At 42.6% G+C, this 21,107-nt stretch overlaps 1 protein-coding gene across 1 annotated transcript in view; it reads right to left on the reverse strand.

Moving 5' to 3' along the window:
- il1rapl1a (interleukin 1 receptor accessory protein-like 1a) overlaps positions 1–21,107 on the reverse strand; it is a 152,426-nt gene that overhangs the window by 10,823 nt on the left and 120,496 nt on the right. The window contains exon 6 of the mRNA XM_068746073.1: positions 2,017–2,149. Within this exon, the coding sequence (XP_068602174.1) occupies positions 2,017–2,149 (133 nt within the window). The remainder of the gene's footprint in view (positions 1–2,016; positions 2,150–21,107) is intronic.

The raw sequence follows: 21,107 nt of genomic DNA on the forward strand, positions 1-21,107 counted from the left end.
CTGGCGTCACAGAGAATGGCGGATAAAGTGAGTTTTGTTTCTGATTTGCTTCTCGCTGTCACAGATGTCTCTTTATTTTTCATCTCGGTGACTCCTGCCATGTTTCTCACTCGGTCCGCTTCCTCCCCGTCTGCACCCTCGCTTCCCATCAAGGTGTGTAAAAATGTGGTTCACCACCAGAAGGGAGACGAAGAGCCGAGCTGGTGTTGAAAGTACTTTAAGCAACAAAAGTAAAGAATGTTGGGGAACCTTTATGAGGAAATAAAAAGAGAGGATTGGCCAGAGACATTAATTCCTGGTGCAGAATGGACACCTTTCTTTTGTGAAACTGATATTTCACATTTTCATACCGTGCAAAGGCATAAAGCAGCAAGAGTGCACGTCACTTTACAGCTACACCGAACTTTAGAATAGACTGAAGCATAGAGATGCTTGCTTTTAAAGGAAAGCTGAGAGTGAAATGAACCAAAGAAAAAGCAAATTGGATCCCATGTGACAACCTATTTTCTTTTTAAAAAACAAAACAAAGCTGTAGCACTTTGACAAAATGAACAACTGAACTCGAAAGAACTTTTATAAATGGCAGGAGGAAAAAACAATATCTTGTCTGCAACTGTAACCTATGAAGTTAAACTCTTAAAAACAGTTTCAGAATTTCACAAATGGTTCCTTTTATAATCTTTCATTGTTGGAGCTTCAGTCTTTTACACTTCAGTAGCCCAGTAGACAGTAAAGACAGCCATTAATGTAATTAATTAATGCCATTAACTTAAAGGGCAGTGATGTACCTTACATAATAGCCATATTATCTACCACTTTCGGTGTGAAATCACATTCCAGAGATGTGAAATTTGCTTGCGTTTGAGAGTTAAGGATGATTCACTCTATTATCTTGGTGCTGATGATGCAGTTGCACACAATAACTCTCTTTGCTGCGACCCTCGTGGACACCCCAACGTCCCCGATCCGAGCCAGCTGCAGAACAAACAACGTTAAAAAGCAAGCAACCACCGAAGAACACAGTTTTACGTTCTCATTGTGCAGGGATGTGTTTTTTTGTCTTTGTGTGTGTGTGGTCGGTGGATAAGGGCCAATACCGAATGCTCTACTTACAACTGTGGCAAAACCCAATACACTCAATCCGATGGCCTATTAAGCTGTGATGAAGCCTTACTGGTGGCACAGTGTTCAGTCTCCTGAGCAGCTTTTGCTCTTTGTCGGGTAAAGGCTGTCAATCCTTTGAATTATGTCAATATGCTGCACATTTTTGCATATTAAACAGCTTCAATTGTTTTGTGGATGCGAGCAGAGAGCAATTTATAACTATAAAGTATCTCTCCTGTGGTTTTAATATGAATTTCCCATTTCAGGGCTCATCATTCACACGTGACAAAAACTAAAATAAAATTAGGATTATCTTTTGCTTTCGAAGTATGCAAGTCTGTTGTTACTGTGCACAGTATATAAAGTGTAATCATGTTTGCTATTTGCACAAGGTGTTAATGTACTGCAGACAAACAACTAAACAAAAAAGAAAAGTGGTGCAATCATTTGAAATAAGCTTCAAATATCTGCAAAAACCAGAAAGCAGCAGTTGCAAATAAATGGCAGCTCTAGTGTTTACACTTTAGAGTCAATGGGCTAAACCATGCACAGCCATTGCTATTGCGCTTTATTATGTTCCAGTGAGTTTATCTACATGTGTTATTAATCAAAGACACATATTATGTGTCTTTGTAATTTATTGTTATTTTGCATCTGTGGTGTAATTTTTTTTATTTTATTGTTATTTTGCATCAATTGAGTAATTTAATATTGGTTTTATTTTTATTTGTATTCTAAAATGTCGATGATTTATGTACTAAGGACTTTCAACGGAAACAAGACCGCAAGAGCTTTTTTGAAATGCTCCTCTTAGACAGGATGTTTGACTGTACTTGTACTCCAACATTCTATCTAATATATTCATCTGTGGTGTATTAATTAAATGACTTTGAGTCTGGCAGCAATCCCTACTTGATGTCGCTTTCCTGGACTCGCTCCTCATCCAGGTCCTCGATGAACTTCTCCCCCTTCATCCAGTAGACGACTGGGCTGACATCGCCGCCGTAACCAAAGAACGCCCGGCAAGTCAGGTTCAAAGCACTTCCTGCAAAAACAGAGCGATGACACACCGTCACACTTCATTGTTCTGCTGTGTGGAAAGAACGCCCCCCCCCCCAAACATATTTTACTATTTAATTTGTCACCTTTAAAGTCAGCGATAGTCAAAGTAGCACATGTTATTTGTTGGAGACAAGTTCAATGACATTTTGCGTAGTTTATCCACAAATGTGAGAGGACACACACACGCGCACACACACACACACACGAGAAACAGCTCTCTGAGACCTTCAGAAAGAAGATTGTAGAAGCTTATGAATCTAAAAAGGATTAAAAAAAGTTCAATAAAGAATATAAATTCAGCCGTTCCACAGTCTGGAAAATAGTCAGCATGTTTATATATCCGGGTCTGGCCATCCAAGAAAGTTCCCCCTGCGAGGAGACGGCAGGATGCTAAAAAAGGTCTCCAAAAACCCCAAAACGTCGCCACGGGACCTACTGCAGGCTCTAGCTTTCATATAAAAACTGCCTCCAGAATCAGAAAGAGAATGCACAAGCTTAACACTGAATTATTTGGACACCAGGATAGTTTGATTAATATTACACCCATTACAGCCTTCCAGAAAAATGGCAGCTGTGAGGTGGAAATGCGGTCCTTTGGGATGCTTTGCTGCAGCACCATCATAGAATCCATCACGTATTCTACTGTATATCAGAAGATGCTTGAGGAACACATGAGACCATCAGTAAAAACATGAACGCTGAAGCGGGACTGAACCCTGCAACATGACAATAACTCAAAACGTGCAAGTGAAGCCTCTATGGACTGGCGTAGAAATGTTGAGTCCTGGAATGGAGTCAAATCAAAGAGCTTAATTCATTTTAGATGCCGTGCAGCAACTCAAAACTGTACATGAAAGAAACCCCAACATCTCACAGCGGAAAGAATTGTGTGTTTGAGGAGTGAGGCAAACTTTCCACACAGCTACTAATGTGGGCGTAACACTAGCTATCAGGGTGCAGCGTGTGCAAACATTCTCCTTAGGGCATTTTTCTTGTCGATAGCTCTCATTTAATGACTAAAACAAGGCACACTTTGGTTGTTCACCTGCATATTATTTAAATCACTTCATTTTCCAGCGATGGAGAAAAATGCGATTTGTCATTACTGACTTATTAAACGGGGTGTCCTATTCATTTTCCATGACTGTAGAGCACATTCATCTGAAGGCAAGCAAACAGTAACAAACACATGAGGGCACCCAAGAGCCAGCTAAAGCCCCCCCCCCCCCCCGAGACGGCGTCTATGAGAGAAGAGACGGCAAAAGAATAAGAGAAGGGGCTGACAAGTAACGCCATTTTATTTAGAGCTGTTGTTATGAAGGAAGGTCAAGAGTCAACGACTGCAGTTTGCCACTGAGGAGCCAATAGGGCCATGAATTGATTGATCACTTCTTGGAGGGGAGTTGCATTGAGAGCGGAGGAAGAGCTGATGATGATAACGGTATAATGGTGTGATTTTTGCGATTCAACAGCTCCGGTTGGAGGAAGAATGATGCAAACCTGACCATGAAGCGCCGGCGTGAGCTGATGCGGGCTGGCACAAAGACAGCCATGTTCCACCACTCCAGCCATACCTCCAGCGCTGAGAAAGGCACGAAGAAATGCCGTTTCCGGCTTTCACAGGCGGAATTAGGAACAGGGATGTAAGGTAAATTGTAATCCTGTTTCGCATGTGACAGCACCATGGACGGCTCCAGAAATGGAGCTGTCCATGGTGCTGAAATGGAATCCAACCCTATAGCACTTGTACTCCATTCTAGAGGCAAATCCTCTCCAGTGGATCGTGTTACACTATACTTTCCATTTACCGTATTTTCACGACCATAGGGCGTACCTGGTTATAAGGCACAACTTCGCGCAACTTCAATGAACGCATCTCTTTTCATACAAAAGGCGCACCGGGTTTTAAGGCGCATTAAGCGAAACGAAACAGTAAGATAAGTTCAACTTTATTCAACTTATTCTCAAGATGAAACTCTCCCAGCGTCACCTCCCTGTCTTGGTGAATGTGTGTTCGCCTTCTGTCATCCAGCGCTCCCACGCAGCTCGCAGTTTAACGTTGAACGGTTGGAGTTCTTTGGCTAATCCACCCGGGATGATGGCAAGCTCCGAGTTAGTTTGCTTCACTTGGGTTTAGACAGTATCGGTGAGATCGGCGCGCACGGAGTCGCAGATCGCAGGAGATGGGTTGCTGCAGGTCTTCTTCTTGCTTCCTCCACTTCCTCCATTCATTAATGCTGGATTCGCTCGCCGCTGCTCTATTCCCGTGTTCTGCTGCGGGACTGACAGCCTCGAGTTGGAACTCCGCTTCATCAGCACGCAATAATACTATGTTGAAGGACAGCACCGGTACGTATCACTCCGCGAGGCTCCTGACGACGGCAGCCGTAACGCTCCAACAATCCATCTAACGGCGCGGCTTCGTCGCTTACCAAAGTCGCACTAAAGCATTTGGACTGATTTTTGAGCGCCGTGCGCCACATAAAAGGCGCACCGCGTTAAAAGACGTACGGTCAAGTTTTGAGAAAATTCAAGGATTTTAGGTCCGCCTTATTGTCGTGAAAATACGGTATATCCAGATGATGAACTTTGAACCTCATGTACTCCACTCACCTTTCCATCAGACATCCTAGCCATGACCAGAGGCGCGCGTATCCTCACAGCAAAAGCTGGGAAGGTTATTTGTGTTTTTCTTTGGGGGGGGGGGAATGAAATAAGGCCATGTGCCGTTTGTTTGCTTCCCGCACAGACACGGCTTCAAAAAGATTCCGGTAGGTCACTCTGAGCACAAGCAAAGTTTTAAGGCATGCAGGGACAGAGGATGGGAGGACACACAGGCATAAACCGATAGTGCTGTCTGCGAGGAGCAGCGGCTGACATTTCCAAAGTTCAACAGCCACTCGCCGCTTGGTATTTGTGCACAGCCGGGCTCTACAAAGGCTGCACGCTTTACCTACATAATAGGAACTTCCTGTGAGGATACACACCGACACACATCCCCGGCGTGCAGATTTCTGGTGCTGCACTGCTTTTGCTGGAATGTTATACTTGTGGAGAGAGTGTTCAAAGTAGCCACACTGTGCAAATTACACACTGCAGAGCTGTGGCTCTCTGTGTGAGAGGCAGATACAGCTCTTCCTTCCTCTGCTTCCGTGCTGTTAGTTTATCCCACAGATCAATTACACACGTCAGCTGCTGCCTGGAGAGGACGTCTCCACTGAGCTCCCCAGGAAGCGCAGGAAATTGTTTCAGGCTTCATGCTGTCCCATTTTAATCCAACACTCCTTGAAACACTCCTTGTTACTCTTTCCACACTATTTTTATGATCTCTGGCCACAGCGATCACTGTTCATAAAAGGTTAGCCCAAAGTCTCTCGATACCTAATACAGCCTACGACTGTCCAGCTGCAGCTTAAATTCACAACTGATGAGAGTCTTAAAGATCTGAGTTTGTAAGAACACACTTGGAGATAGGGTCATTTTATATATGGCAGGCATGTTCCTGCCTTCAGCCTCTGAGCCAGAAAATGTACTATGATGTCAAGCCGACTGGAGTCGGAGCAGATGGTTGGAACTCTATTCACCAGGATGGGAACAATGAGGTGAATGATTTGCACACTATCAAGTGATAGATGAGGAGAAGCATCGTTTTAGAGTCCTCTGTTCTTTCCCACCATTCAAACCCCCACAGAGGTGGTATAATGTGTCATTGTGCTACATGGATGGACTATTGGGATGGCCTGGAATCCTCTGATGGACCCCTGGAGCCACTATGAGAACGAACCACTGTACACACGAAATAAAGAAAACCTCACTTATAAGAATGAGGCAAAGTCAAATCATATGTCTAATTTGATCTTTTTTGAAAATTGATTTGACTATCAAACCATTCTTCCTCCTCTCTTGTCTCAATTGTTTTGGTAAAAACTCAAGAATTCAAGTCCATCGACATTTCCCTGTTTTTTTTTTTTAAATGCAGAAATAAATGGGCCATTCATTGCAGGGCGTGGCGAAGCAGCATAATTACGTGTTGTCATGAAAGTGTCTGTGTGCACATCTACGTGTGTTGTTTCCGCCTTCATGCATGTGTGGGTGTGGAACAAATCGGTGTAATATGAGTGATTGACACACTCCCTCTCGCCTGGTGGAGATGAGATTTAAGATGCACCCATTCTCTTACTTCTGCCCAGTATTTATTCTATAGACAAGAACTAAGCATGCAATCGACTAGAACAGAGGTGTCTAAACTGTTCCATGGAGGGCCGAGACACTCCAGGTTTTCTTTCCAACCATCTCTCCAGCAGCTTATCTCACTAATGAGCTCCTTCTCTCAAATTGAAGGAGGTGTTGAACTTGTACCGGCTGGAAGGAAAACCTCCTCCTCCATGGCACAGTTTGGACACCTCTCTCTTTGTGTATATATATATAGTTTCTTGAGAGATAATTTAGTTTTTGTTTCTGATTTTGATTATGTTATGATGTGTGCCTTAAGCCGTGGGCCTTCACATGATTTTATTATGTTTGCATAATGATAATAAAGTATCTTGAACCTCTGGACTAGAAGATTTCTTCTATACACTGCTCACACAATCCACACAAAGTTCAAAGTTGAAGACAGTAGATGTATATCAAAGTCTCTCTCTCTCACAGTTACACTGTACTTCAAATGACTTCGTGTACTTTTGTTGAATGTTTATTTGCATTCTGGTTAGGTGACAATAATAATAATCGAATCCAATCTAACCCTGATCAGGATTGATTTACACATAGTGCAACATCATGCACTTTCAATACTGGAAAATGTCAAATCTTTGACTGCTATATTATTAATTTTCACAATACTGGAAAACTGTTGAAAATGGTGGCCAATGTTAAGATAGCGGTAATCAGGATTACATTGGCACCCAAGTCTGTCCGATTTCACAGTGTATGGGATCATGTGGTTTCACAGACTCAGATTCTAACACTGGAATGGTTTCCAAGCCAGAGGAGAGGAAAACCAACGTTGCACAGAAAACATTGCAGAAGCTGTCCAAATTCAGCCCAGATCCATAGCCGGCATTTCGAGATTGACAGAGGGGCAGATGCATGAGCAGTCAGGCAGGAAAAAAAGAAACAAAAAAACCAGCATATCCAAACAGGATGACGAACCAGCAGACGCACATGAACGCCCCCTTCTAGAAGCCGATGAGTAGACCCTTTGTCTTTCACATGAAACAACAGGAGGGAATTAGTTTGAGTGGTCCTCTGTGTGTAAAAGCCACGACAGCACAACCTAAATGCTCTCCTGCACTTGTCTGCAAGGCAACGCCTGGCACAAGCAACACTGCATGCTGGCACTACCCTGAGGGGCACTTATTTTGACTTTCTTTCCTCTGTGCAGGTGGGAGGAGGAGAAGCTCTGCGAGTCAGCAGCTGCATGTAAATCAGTTACAACTACTACTAGATAAGCTTTCACGGTTGTGTGGCACACCTTGTTATTACGCCCGGGGTTCTATGATGAAATCACACACAACGAAACCTCTTTTTATTTTCTTGCATTTCTGTGTGCCTTTACCATGTTCAGTGATACATGAAAGTACAACACCCAGATTACGATGGCTCTCATGCACGATTTAATCAACCCCTGCAAAGTGGCAAAGGTACATCTGTCTCCCTCTCTGCATGTTGGACCCATAACCCCACTGGTTTAATTCCCAATATACGTCATACTTCAACAAACAGGGCTGGTGAATGGCACATTATTGTTTACACAATGGATCAATCCAGATTCAATAAGATTGCTCAGTTACACTGTATATGAAATATGTCAAAGCATGAAGTGAAATGAAAATCAATCGAGTTCATGCAAAGGTTTTTTCCTGATCCCTGTCACATCCTTCATCCATTGTATGTGCAAATCCTATTGGGTGAAAGCAGAACCGCCTTGGTTGAGGTAAATGTATGGATTTATTCAGAAGTCAGAGGTTTTGTAAGGATTGTAAGTACGTTTGCTTTATTATCTATTATGTTCTTAAGTCACGTACAAGTCGCATTTACACAATTCAATGATTTATGAAGTTACTCTTTGTACAATTATATTTTAATGTCAAACTAATGATCTGTTTGGATTCAGTCTTGATCAGAATTCTTTCAAACCAGCAACAAATTATGTATTGTGGCAAAAACATTTTTTAGGAAGGTAAAAATGTATTGTGATCATATTTTGTCCAGCCATATTTGAAGCAATATTTAAAATAACCAGGCAGGAAGTATGATTATGGACTGTATGTGTGTGTTTTTGAGAGACAGAAACAGGATGTTTTTATTTTTTATCATTGCAGAGAAATCTGAAGTCCTGTCAGGCATAATTTTCCCCCCACAAGGTGTGAAACAGGCAGAAAAATGGTACACATGGTTCTGCGTAATCCTTTTTTTGCACACAGGAAGGCGAAGAGAACGAAATAGACAAGCACCAAACACACATCAGCAAATGTACACCCTATTTCAAACAGCCTTCAGATTGAGTGGCGTTTTGAGACATGTATTCTTTCAAAAAGTAAAAAATATGTGATTGTAAGTTGGTGTTTGCTTTATGCAGCAACGGGAGGCGAACCCATTGGCATGGTTAAAAATTGATGGCTCTGCAAAGAACGGCCCTTGTGCAAGTTGCATATTATAACTCATATATCTCCATCGACAAAGGAGAGGACCGGTAATAAAATGTTGTAAAATTGAAAATACAGTTGGTTGACACCACGTCAGCAACGTTCTATATTGAAATTCTTAATTCAGCCACCGTTATGATAAAAATATGATTTGTAAGATGAAGCATCGACAGGAGGGTGTGTTTACCATCGTCTGGTCTTATCGGGGAATTGAGCTTAGAAAAGTACAAGTCTTTAGCTGCCTTGCAGGTTACCATGACAACACTTACTGCGCAAGACAGGAGCAGTGTTGCAGGCCCAATCAGGACAGAAAGTACAGTAACAACAGGTGTTGTGCTCCCTCTGTGGACGAGTGTGAAAATTAGCAATTTACGTTGACTCTAGTTGGTGGGAGGGCAACAACGAAATTCAAGCTGGACACAGGTAGAAAATACTTCTCTCACCAAGCCGTTTTTAAAATGGCTTTTATTGTAGCTGCACATGCAGATGACGCCGTATGCAAAAATGAGGCTTTTTTGTTCTCGGCATCGCAGGGAGTTGATGTGGAACAATGATGACAGGCTGAATTGAGTCACATTTGCTCTGCATTGCAGAGAAGTGTGGGTTGATGCGAGGTTGATGGGTGAGGGCTGAGCCGTACAGTGACAGAGCAGATTGGAAGGTTTGGGTAAAATAAGTGGAGATGTGAATAAGGGCAACGAGAACATGAAAGAACTGGGGCCCCACCCATTGCACAAACCCAGCATCTCATTTCTAATAGCACGTCCTCTCCAGAGACACGCTGTTAATTACCATTGCAACCCCGAGAGCTTTTAACAGGAGAATTCAGCTTCTTTTCCTCTCTGTTGCTCTGTTCCCCCCTTTTCTTCCAGGGAAAGTTCATCCTTTAATTATACTTAAAAACTACAGCATTCGTGATCCGGGAGCTGCAATCCTAAGTTTCATCTCCTCTTTTATGTGATCGTCCCTTATTAATGACATTATAGCTGCCCTGTCCAAGGCAGAGGGGCGGCAGGATCGTTTTACAATGATGGACTTTGCAAGGATGGGAAGATGAAATGAGCAAACAGACAACAATTTCATAGTGGCTGAAGAATCAATGAAGACGCACCAGAGCCCTTCCTCATCCTCTAACCCCAGCCTTGTCCAAATCCAATAACAGTAGGACACAGTGCACAGGGGGGGGGGGGGGCAAAAAGCTCTGGACACACTCCAGCTAACTAATGTTATGAACCCTTGGCTTTATAACCATTCGATACTTCGGTCCTCTGTATGAGAATTGAGACATTTCGAAACTACAGTGCCTTGTTCACTTGCAAAGCGTCTTTGTGGCTCACGCCTTATCATCGCCGCAGGCTCCACAATCTCCCTTTCTTCTGTGCTCCTTTCATTTTAAAGCCAGAGGGTTCGGGGACTGCTTTCCACACAGCTGAGGGTTCGTGCAAAACCTCCTTTTATCGTCAAAATTAGACCAAAGAGAAGGCAATTTTTCCTCAATGACATTGGGAGGCATTCTCCTAAAAACGTCCCTCAATGTGCCCTAAGACAGCCGGAGGGCAGCATTTTCTACCGACCAAGAAAATATTTTGCAAACGAGAATCTACGTCAGTACCCGTGATGATGGATATGAAAGGTAAAATAGGAGAGGGAAAAAAGGTGCAAAGAATGGAGCTGAAGGACAAGTGGCAACATGCAGAGCATAAGAGAGAGCGAGGGGGAGCTGTAATTGGCTGCTGTCCAGGGTGTTGGAGGCCAATTAAATTATGTGATTTGAACACTTGACGAGGAACATCACTTTAACGAACAATCAAAGAGAGGCCTGACAGCAGACTCTGGCCCACTAACCAGAATACCAGCTGAGGTCAGACGAACTCAATCAACAGCCAAACCAGAGCTCACTTATTAAGATCAGGACATAGCAACCCACGTCCACCGCTGTGTAGGAGGTGGGAGTCAAGTAGCTGGTTAGCAGCAGTCCCTTTCTAGGGGAGGGGGTTAACATATGACTCACCCAGCTTGCTGAACCTCTTAATTTCATTCAGAGAATTCCTGTTGTCTAAAGATAGCTTTCAAAACCATGACAACCAAGGAAATGATCAAATTGATTTAATAGAGGGGCGAAAGAATCAGGTCAGCTGGTGTTGCTTTTTGCGCACGCACACACACACACACACACACACACACACACAATTCGGACCACTGATGGGAATGACTTCATGTGTGTGGGCATGCAATCGAAATGATCATGACTCGGCTTTTGGATCTATTTGATTTGAGATGAGATGCAAACCACTCAACAGAGTCATCAGTGACTCAGCCGTGACTGAGCTCTTTGTCTTGGAGCCAAATGACAGTCATCTGTTTGCTTGATAATGGTCCTATTTTCATATTTGCTCTGACAGACATTTGCGCAAAGGATAAATTGGAGGGCTGAAAGCACACATTGTGGAGGGGAGCCAGCGGGGGGGGGGGGGGGGAACTGTGTCAGACATAATGCCATTTACATTCACTCCTCTTTGTGTTCTATCGGTGAAAATGTCAAAGACGCAGCCCACAAGATAGTTGATAGAACTTTTCAAAGGTTTGTATCGAATTCAATTGTGGAGCAACAATTCTAAACTCATTACGGTTTTAATGCAGTTGGATTTGGGGACAGGGACCACCACTTTATCCTCCGGGACTGCAGGTACTTTGTGTGCCTGCAGACCTAAAAATGCAGTGAAACACGGAACTACATGCCCCAGTGGTCTATGTCAAAATGATTTCTGAACTTGCGTCTCAGTTGCTGAATGTCGTCAACATGAAATAAAAAGCATCAAATTGATTTAAAATAAAAAGCACAGGAGCCTCGGCAAGGCCAGTGTCTGTTGTAGCACTCCACACCAGGGGCATTATGCTGGGAAACATCATTCGGGGGGGGGCAAGAATGTTTACCGTTGCGTAGCAACACTGTCAGCTGCTACAGGATGCCTCTATTATTGTCTATTGTAGACCAAACTTGTCAAATTGTTTTTAAAAGAACATTCATGCAGCAGTTTACTTCAGTAGCATACTTAACAAATAGGAATGAAAGGAATGATAATCACCGTGTGCAAATCGACTTTGACAATAAGATATTCAAAGCCATTTAAAAACACGGCCACAATGTCCTAATTTGTAGTTTAACAGTGACAAGACTTTTTTTTTTTTAACACCATTAATCCTAAATTAAATAATTTTATGCATATATTTAGATTTTTTTTTCTGCACCCTCTGGACTTTTCCACGTACCCTCAGTTTTACATTCATACGTCTGAGAATAGCAGATCTAAGGAATTGATTTACTGTTTCCCTTTCATCTGCAACAGAGCCCCTCTCTTTAGTTCGAGGACATGTTGCCCAACCATTGTGCAGCTTGCCTCACTGTGGGTGTTTATCTAGCCTCCAACCAAAGCTTTGACTAGTACCAACCTCCCTGAACGACTTTTCCTGTGTTCTCCTCACTTGTTTTTTCTTTCTCACAGCAAATCCCTCCACACACATGCACACTTTTATTTCAGCACTAGTACACGAAGGGCTGGCCACTTGCCTTCACCTCCTACCGCCCTGTTATCTTTCCTCTAACACAGTGTCCTCAGTCTCACCCTCTATTTTTGGAACCTGCTCCTTAAATCTCAGCACCTCAAATCAGCTTCACTCAAACAAGGCCTCGACACACATTGCCTCTCCTCCACTATACTGTTGAGCGGGCTGGAGACATTGGGACAGGAACATTTTGGGAAAATAAGTATTTACACACTAATACAGGCTCACGAAGTCCCCTGGTACCTCCAAGCACTGGGATAACTTCACTCTAGCAAAATACCTGTGGGATCTGCACGGAGCTGCTACTTAGGATGGCTTTCAGCCAATCAGCGTGGCAACAAGGGAACACAGCAGGATGCTAATTACTGCAATGATTTCCTGTGAGAGGCAGGTTGGATTTGATTTGTGTGTGTATTTGAACGTGTGAGTGTATATCTACCTACGGAATATATATATGCTCATATAATGATACCAGGGCGAGCGTTCACCATCAATCAAAGCCTCCGTGTCTCCAAAAGAGATTTAATAAACTGCAGAGGCAAAATCCTGAAACTAATGACTGATTTATTTTACCCCCTCATCAGTTTGGGGCACCTTGACATAATTACAGGTCCTGTCTTGCTTCTCTAATGATGTCACTGACATGACTCCATCTTGATGATCCAAATATTAACTCCAGTGAAGGCGTGGTGCCTTCAACAACCAGCTGACCACGATGGCAGGAATCTGAAACGCAGAATGCTTGAGACAGGTGATCGAGAGAACGGTGGGAGAAATAAGATACGGCCCAACCCTCGAGTCTGGAGCCTCAGAAATCAGATAAACATCACCAGAGGCAAACCACAAGCCATCATGCATGTCTCATTATTTACCCACGCATTGCTATTATTGTAATTACTACGAGTGAGAAAACAATGAATTAACTTAATGATTTTCATTTGCTCCTTTCTGATTGATCCCCGCATCAAATAACTACCGGTAGCTAACATGATGCGTTATTGCACACAAACACATACATCATACAGTGTGCAATGTTCGGTGACGGATGAGGTCAGTTCCATCACTAAACCACAGTAGTCTCCATTTATTCAAGGTCCTTTGGGCTCAGATAAAGTGAGAGCAGTTATTCTCTGTGTGACAACAGAAGCTGCACCTTAGGGTGGACTAATTGATTCCATAAAGAGACAGGTAATACCAGTGTGACAATTCATTTCTGAGACAAGTGGCCCTGAGATGCACTGTAAATACACACGGCCAGCAACCATGAGTGTGTGCATGTCCAATCTTTGTTAGGTCACGTTTGAGCACTTGTCTCCTTAACATTTTTCTTGTCTCCAGGTGAGGCAAAATGATCCTCTGATGACACACAAACGCTCATTTTGGTGTGAGTGTCCCTGAGACTCTCATAATGTCCTCCGTCTAATAAAAGAAGATGAGGTGCCCTTTTAATGTCATGGCTTGTGTGTTGCTGTGTGTGTGTGTGTGTCAATAGGTTGGAATTATAAATAATCTCATAACAGACTGATATGACCCTGTCATAATCATGATATAACACCTGCCATGGACATGAAGTCTTTAAAAATGCTGATGACTGTTAGGTGCCTTTTAATGCTCATGTTTTTTTTATGATGCTGTCGTCGTGACAACAGGACCCTCTTATATACACATACTTTCAAATAGGATGTTTCTTAAAGTCTCTGAACTGACACCATGAATGATCTTCAGGCAGGGAGAAGCAGCTACTGAAGGAAATCTGATAGAAACTACTTCCTCCATCAGGTTCCCACCGATACAAGGTGAACACATCCGTCTGCAATAAGTGATTCCTTTCTCTAAAAAGTCTGCATTACGCACAGATGCCATTAGAGCATTAGTGTCTGACAGCTAAATGCATTTTACAGTGTTTTACTGTAAATAAATAGCACCTCTAAAGACACTCTGATTTCAAGGAGCCACTCTTAATATAATTGATTAAACACGCAAAACTGAAAGAAATAAAGAAGCAATATATAGTTTTGTTTTGTTGGATGTGAGCGATGACCTGAGTGGATTGGGACGAGGGAGACAACTAGCCTCATATTTCATTCAAATTAAAATCTCTTTCCTCTGATAAATGCTACATAAATAAGGAGTTAGCGATCACCATCTGGCCAGAGAAGCAGGTCGACATGAAAAACTGCAGCTGGATAGAGAAAAAGGATTTTGTGCACATTGGGGAAACAGAATGGATCTATTCTGAAGCTGAAGCCAAAAATATTTAGGAGTTAAACATGAAACAGCACACAAATCAGGAACTTGGACGCGTTTTCATCGTCTAAAGTTGTGGATGGTGGCGATAGAACCAGTGCATTTTGTCCTGATTTTTGCACCAGACACACTGATCTGTTAAAACGTGCCAATAAAATGCTGCAGATTGTGATTGGTTAGTTAGAGGAAGTCTCATCTATATTCTCTCAAATACAGAGAAGAAAAAGCAAGAAATAGAAATGTAAAGTATTTTGCTTTAGTGAGCAGTTCTGTAGAGCAAGAGGCAGGAAGGTGACTGCAAATAAAACAGGGCCGAGGAAAATGTTCGTGGTTTCTACGTTATTAATCTGGCAGTAATAGTGCTTACAGTAGGATATACTGTGTGACAATCAATGAATTCTGCAGCTTCCCGAGACAGAATAGCCTCTGCGTTTTTTCCTAAATGATGGAAAAGGGAAGAGTTCCTCCCGAAGCCCTGGTAGCAACCTCGCTAAAAATTAATTGGTGGACATGTGACATAATAGTTGTCCCGAATCTCAAACCTCCTACCAGTGGGCTCTGCTTTTGGCAGACATGCACAAAGTGTCTCAGCATTGCCTTTCGGAATTAACCCTAATCCTAGTCGTAATCTTAACCCTAACCCTAACCCTTTCTTTCATTATGAATTAATGATCCTTCCCTTTTTTATCATTCCATAACTTCCCCTGTCTTTTCTTTGACAATTATTTAAGCATTTATTCACCTGCTGATTTCACAAGGCTTTCTGGTAAGATTTTTGTTCAAGCTTTCATAACTTTCCTTGGATTCATCTGAAAATAATTGCACGCTTCGGTTTTCATTAGAGGGTAAACAAATGTTCTGAGACAGTTCTTGTAGTTGAAATGAGTTTTTAGACTGAAAGAATCGCTTCAAAGTTGGAAACTTCTGCAATCCAGGCCCATTTTGATGCTTTAGCTACAACAGCTAAAGTATTCCCCCCCACACACACACACACACAATAATTTTTGTTGAGACCAATGAAGAATGCAAGTAGCGCTGAAATGGCAGTGGCCGACTGGCGTTCATGTGCATTCTGCAGGAGACGGGTGTATAGCGAAGGTCTACTGAATGCAGCGTCAATCTGCTACCCATCCACACCTTTAACCGCGTTATGTTAACAACATCCACTTTCTATTCTGATTGCTTAACTTTTTTGCAAAGCAGTTCTATGTTCAAGTGATGATGGATGAAAAAAATATAGGTTTTTGGATCTCTGGGATTTCTTTTTTTTTTTTTTTAGAAACCATTGATAAGATGAAATGCTGTTTGCAAAGCCTTGTCATGATAACAAGCTATAATCAGCTTCTCTCACCGAAATGACAACAGGAAACATTCCAGTCTGTGATTACGCCACAGATCGAAGCAGCCATCATCTCCGATGGTAGAAACAAATGACAGGCTGCTGTGTGACTAGAAAACATGAAACCTGTACTCGTCTGCGCTTTTTGCTCAGAATAAAAACTATTTGTTCCTGAAGGGCATTCATATAGTTAAACGTTTTCATCACTTATACTTTAAAGCTTCACGTCAGGCGTCGCCGTGGTGCAGGTACCTCGCTCTCCCTGAATGCATGAGTCACAGTAAGATGCAAATAAATCCACAATCCAAAAACGATCCTACAAGATGATTCATTTTGACAAACACACCACAAACACACAGTAAACATGAAACTCCTGACAGATCCCAAACACTCTCCATCTTTCCCACATTGTTCAATCCTTGCATTCCCCTTCCTCTCTTCCATTTTATTAACTGCAGGAATTTAGTCTACGTGGAATCTCACTGCGCCACCCTCCCTGAATGCTAATATGTTGGACGGATGTGGGCTCTAATCCTGTAGAAATGATTAGCGCTGCATGGCTGGAACTTCTTTTGTAGGGTTTCTTTACCGTCCTGTGCTCCTCCCACCAAGAAAACCACATCACTCCAGAGAACCCGGAACAGGCAGGATAAAAACGATGCACAACTTAAACTGGGAAATGATGCTTCCTTTGTATCTTCATGGGCACGCATGTGTTCAGTATACGAACACGATGCACATAAAACACACTTACATGTATGCGATTATAATCACATTCACTCCACAGCAAGGGGAAAGAGGATTTACAGACTTAGACCAAAAGGGTGATACATCGGAGAGAAACCGGTGAGGTGCGTGGCATTTAGTGTGATGAAGGGGAACGCCATGGGAGAGTTAAGTGACAGATTACTAGTGAAACAAGGCGTGATATGGAGGACCTGTTCCTCTGAAGAGAACAAGCGATGAGGTCAGAGGAGTCCTTGTAAGCTTGGCTACACTTGCACATACGTAAAGGTGACTAATTTCCTCCTTTTCCATTTGAGAACAAAGACCTGTAATGGCTCACTCTGGCTGAACTGTGCGGGCGAGGCCCACATTATGCTCCGCTCTATCCACAGCTGCTCTCAGCCGGGCTCACACTTAAAGGTCACACAGGAAACTGCTAACAGACGAAAGGTCACGCTACCTCTAATAAGGGACGCACGCAATTAGATAAGCCACTGGGTGAACGGAAAAGTGGAGACAATGCACTAGAAAGGCCCCAGAATTAAATAGTTTGCTCGCTATCGACACTTCAAGTGTTATCGTTTGTGCAGTCCCGCTTCACGTCGCAACACATGATGCTTACTAGTCGGCCTTTATGTTCCGCTGCACCCACAGCATTATGATGATATTGTATTTATTACCATAAATGTGAAATGCTGAACAGATTCTTTGTCATTACAAGTAATATAGAGGCATATACTGTATTCTGATTCTCATAATCAAGACATGACGAATTTAGTCAAACAATGCTTTAATACATTTTGATATTTTTCTCACTGTGCTGAAACAAATGGAAAAGTAATGCTTCGTTTACCAACATGTGATAAAGCATCTGTCATGAACACCTTCAGGCCAACAACTAAAGAGCCCAGTGAAGACAAGAGTGTGAAACACAGACAGCAGAAAGGAACATTTCTAAAGCCTGGTGTCAGAGGAGGTCGCACTCCTTCTGTAAACCGTGACACAAACGTAAACGAGCACACACTGGCGCACGCCTTCATTCACTGACAGTGCAAGAAGACAATGTTTACCATAGTCAGCATAAATGGAAAATGTGCTTTGAAGTTAATGGAAAAATATGTAAACAAAGATAGGATTGAATAAAAACGCAGCACCGCAAATAGCATTTTGGTGCCGTCACCTCACAGCAAGAAGGACCCGGGTTCGATTCCGTCTGTGTGGAGTTTGGTTGTTCTCCCCGTGTCTTTTCTCCAGTTTCCTTCCACCGCCATAAACATGCAACATGGGTGAACTGATCGCTCCAAATTGTCTGTAGGTGTGAGTGTGCGGTTGAGCGGTTGTCTGCCTATGTGTGGCCCCGCAATGAGCTGGCGTCTCATCCAGGGTGAATCCCACCTCTCTCCCGTCATCAGCTGGGATAGGCTGCAGCAACACCGTGACCCGCAATGAGGATAAAGGGACTGCAGATGAGACGATTGGGGTCGCCTCGTGTACGAGGAAAATAGATGGATGGATGGAAATTTGGCCACAAGTTAAAAACAAACAAACAACAATAACAAAAGGACAAGTCCGAGTTGTAAAGCCCATACACGGAGCTGAGCAAAGGGAGTCCTCATAGTAGAGGTTATGGTGCCAGCATGCGGCGTTGGACAGATAGGGAGAGCTTCCAGGGCTTTTAAGGACACCTCATCTGAACGTTGACAGAAAGACAAGAGTCGTGATGGGAAGGAATGCAGGAGGGAAGTCTGTGACAATCTGAAATTGAAGCCATAAATGAAAAACACGCAAGGAAATTAAATCATGTTGTCATCTTCTGAACGGATCAAAATTGTAGTAACATAATTGTAGTAGTATATAATATAGTAACTGGGAAAAAAACTCACATTTTCTTATAGCAAAATTTGACTGCAGAGTATATTCAAAGAGGTAACCATCAGATAATATTGCTCTCTCTCTCTCTCTCTCTCTCTCTCTCTCTCTCTCTCGTGCTCACTCACTCACACAACATTATACATTAGATCTTCATCTTATCTTAAACCGAGAATATACAAAAGCTCTGTCAGGCTCCCTGGCTCCGTTGGCTGTCGGATCCGGCCTTTAATGTTCCCCTCATGCCCTGAGACCATTGCCACTCACTCTGGAAAACTCTGACACTGCTGAACGCACGCCTCTGCTGCGATTGTGCACAAACTCCAATTATTTTGTCCTCAGATCAACCAGCTATGGCTGGCTATCTTATTCTTATCTTGCATCACCATATAAAATCGATTTAGACTACTAGAATTGGTCAACCATAACTTTCCATGCTAATCCCCTGGCTCCTTCAGAATGTTATTGTGTTAAAAAAAAAAGGTGAAGCGTTTGGTGTGACGAAGTGAGGCGTAAGAAAGAAAAAACTAAATTCAAAGCAGTGGAGTGTGATATCGATAGAGTCAAAACTAATCAACAAGATGAGTGCTTTGATATATGTTGTTTTACCTAATCTGGGAAAGAAGCGCACACACACACACACACACACACACACACAGTCACAGTATCCCTAATACAGGAGTGCACAGAGGAGGCAGTGAGGAAGCTGGCTTTCATTCAAGCTGATCCATATTCTTAATGACTCCCTGATATCAATATTGGCTCAACATTGGCCAGTAAAGCGGTTATTAATAGCGCTACAGATGTATCACTGTGACACGTAGCCCACAGGACGGACGGAGTTCAGGTACAGATAATAACTTAACGGCCCCCACATAGTAATTGGCTGCTGCATGTGCCCAATCAGTATCAGCATGACTATTGATGAAATACTGAAGATTGATTATTGAATATCTTTCTTTTTCATGTAAAAATCCCATCCCAACTGATAAAAAAAAATCAGAAGCAAAGACATGTTTAATTTCACAAAGACCATTGAGAAAGGAAGGAGCATAAATGTATGTGCAATAGTCACTATTGCTAGATACCTTGAGCTGGGGTACAGCAATCTGTGTTAGGAAATAAGAAGGCAATGTATCTATGGAGCTGTTATTGTTTTCCTCTCTACAGTTGCCATAAAACAACACCTACTCCCCCTTTTGGCAAAAAATAAAATGCATCTGCTCTGTGAAGAAACGCATTTCAAAGTTCAGCTGTGTCTAATGTACCAGCCTCCTGCGTTTCCCTGATGCTGTTTTCTCTTTCAAGATAAACTTCCTTATAGTAACACATCCTGCCAGGACAAACACGTGTCTTTGATTTCACTAAATCATACTGTGAACATCACTTCATACATTTTCACCCCAGATGAGGACTGGTGAATTTGTCATCCACCTGCAGTACTGCAGTCAGTCCAAGATGGAGAAACGGAAGCAAAGACTTCTTGGCAAAATGTGTGCAAAAAAAGAAATGTGTGTGTGTGTGTGTGTGTGTGTATGCACTCGCATGCAAACAGCAAACAAACAGCTGCATGCTTATTGCCTAGTAACCCAAGAAGAGGGTTTCTTTTCCTTCAAAGGGGGTTAATTATTACCATGGAAGGTAGTTATTAAGAAAAGTAAAGCTTGTACTTAAAATGCCTTCTACTCCATTGTTTAATACTAATAATACATTTCAGCGGTTGAAGAGAGTAGTTAAGAGGAAGGAAAGGAGTGGGGAGGAGAAAAGAGCCGACGAGATTGGAGAAATTGCAAGGAGCGGCAGAAATAGCCGAAGGAAATCACATACATAAAAACGTTAATCTGTTTTTCATTGAAATTTGCCAACGCTTCTCTTTCATTCCGAGCAGTTTTCTAAACATGTGAGAATAACAATACATGTAAAAAAATAGTAATAATTTACTTGAACACACACTCTTAACTTCTAATCTTTTAAAAAAAAAAAGTCCTGAGCAGCCAATCACAGTCAGTCAACAATGTTTGCTGACAAAATTTACTTGATAAGCCACGAAAAACAGTGTTTATTCACGAAATTATGCAAATGATGGCCAAGCCTCTTCTGCGCTGCAGCTGTTACTTTGCTCTGCAGCATGCTTTAATTTACAGTACAATGTGAAGCAGCTATGTGGAGGGAGAGTGAGGGTGCAGAGGAAGACTAGAGGAGGAGAGGAAGGGAAACAAGAAAGACAAAGATAGAGAGAGGCCATTAACACAGTTGTAAATGAGTCTCCGCTATTTACCCCACACTGGGCCTCTGGAATTACTGGCTATGCTCAGGATGCAGACTGCAGATGGCAATTAAAGATAAACCGTGTGTACAGATACATGCAGGAAAATGCACACTCAAACACATGTTCCATGCATTAAGCTCGCATATGCTCGCATTAAGGCAGCAATTCAGTGCAGAGCTACTGATCTCCATAGCAACCATTCATTGCTGTGGGTTGGGGTGACAAAGATTGATTGTCATGAAAAAGCAACAGTACGGCAGAAATAGGGTGGTTTTAAGAG

This window comes from Brachionichthys hirsutus, chromosome 12 (assembly GCF_040956055.1).
Source record: "Brachionichthys hirsutus isolate HB-005 chromosome 12, CSIRO-AGI_Bhir_v1, whole genome shotgun sequence".
NCBI lineage: Eukaryota > Metazoa > Chordata > Actinopteri > Lophiiformes > Brachionichthyidae > Brachionichthys > Brachionichthys hirsutus.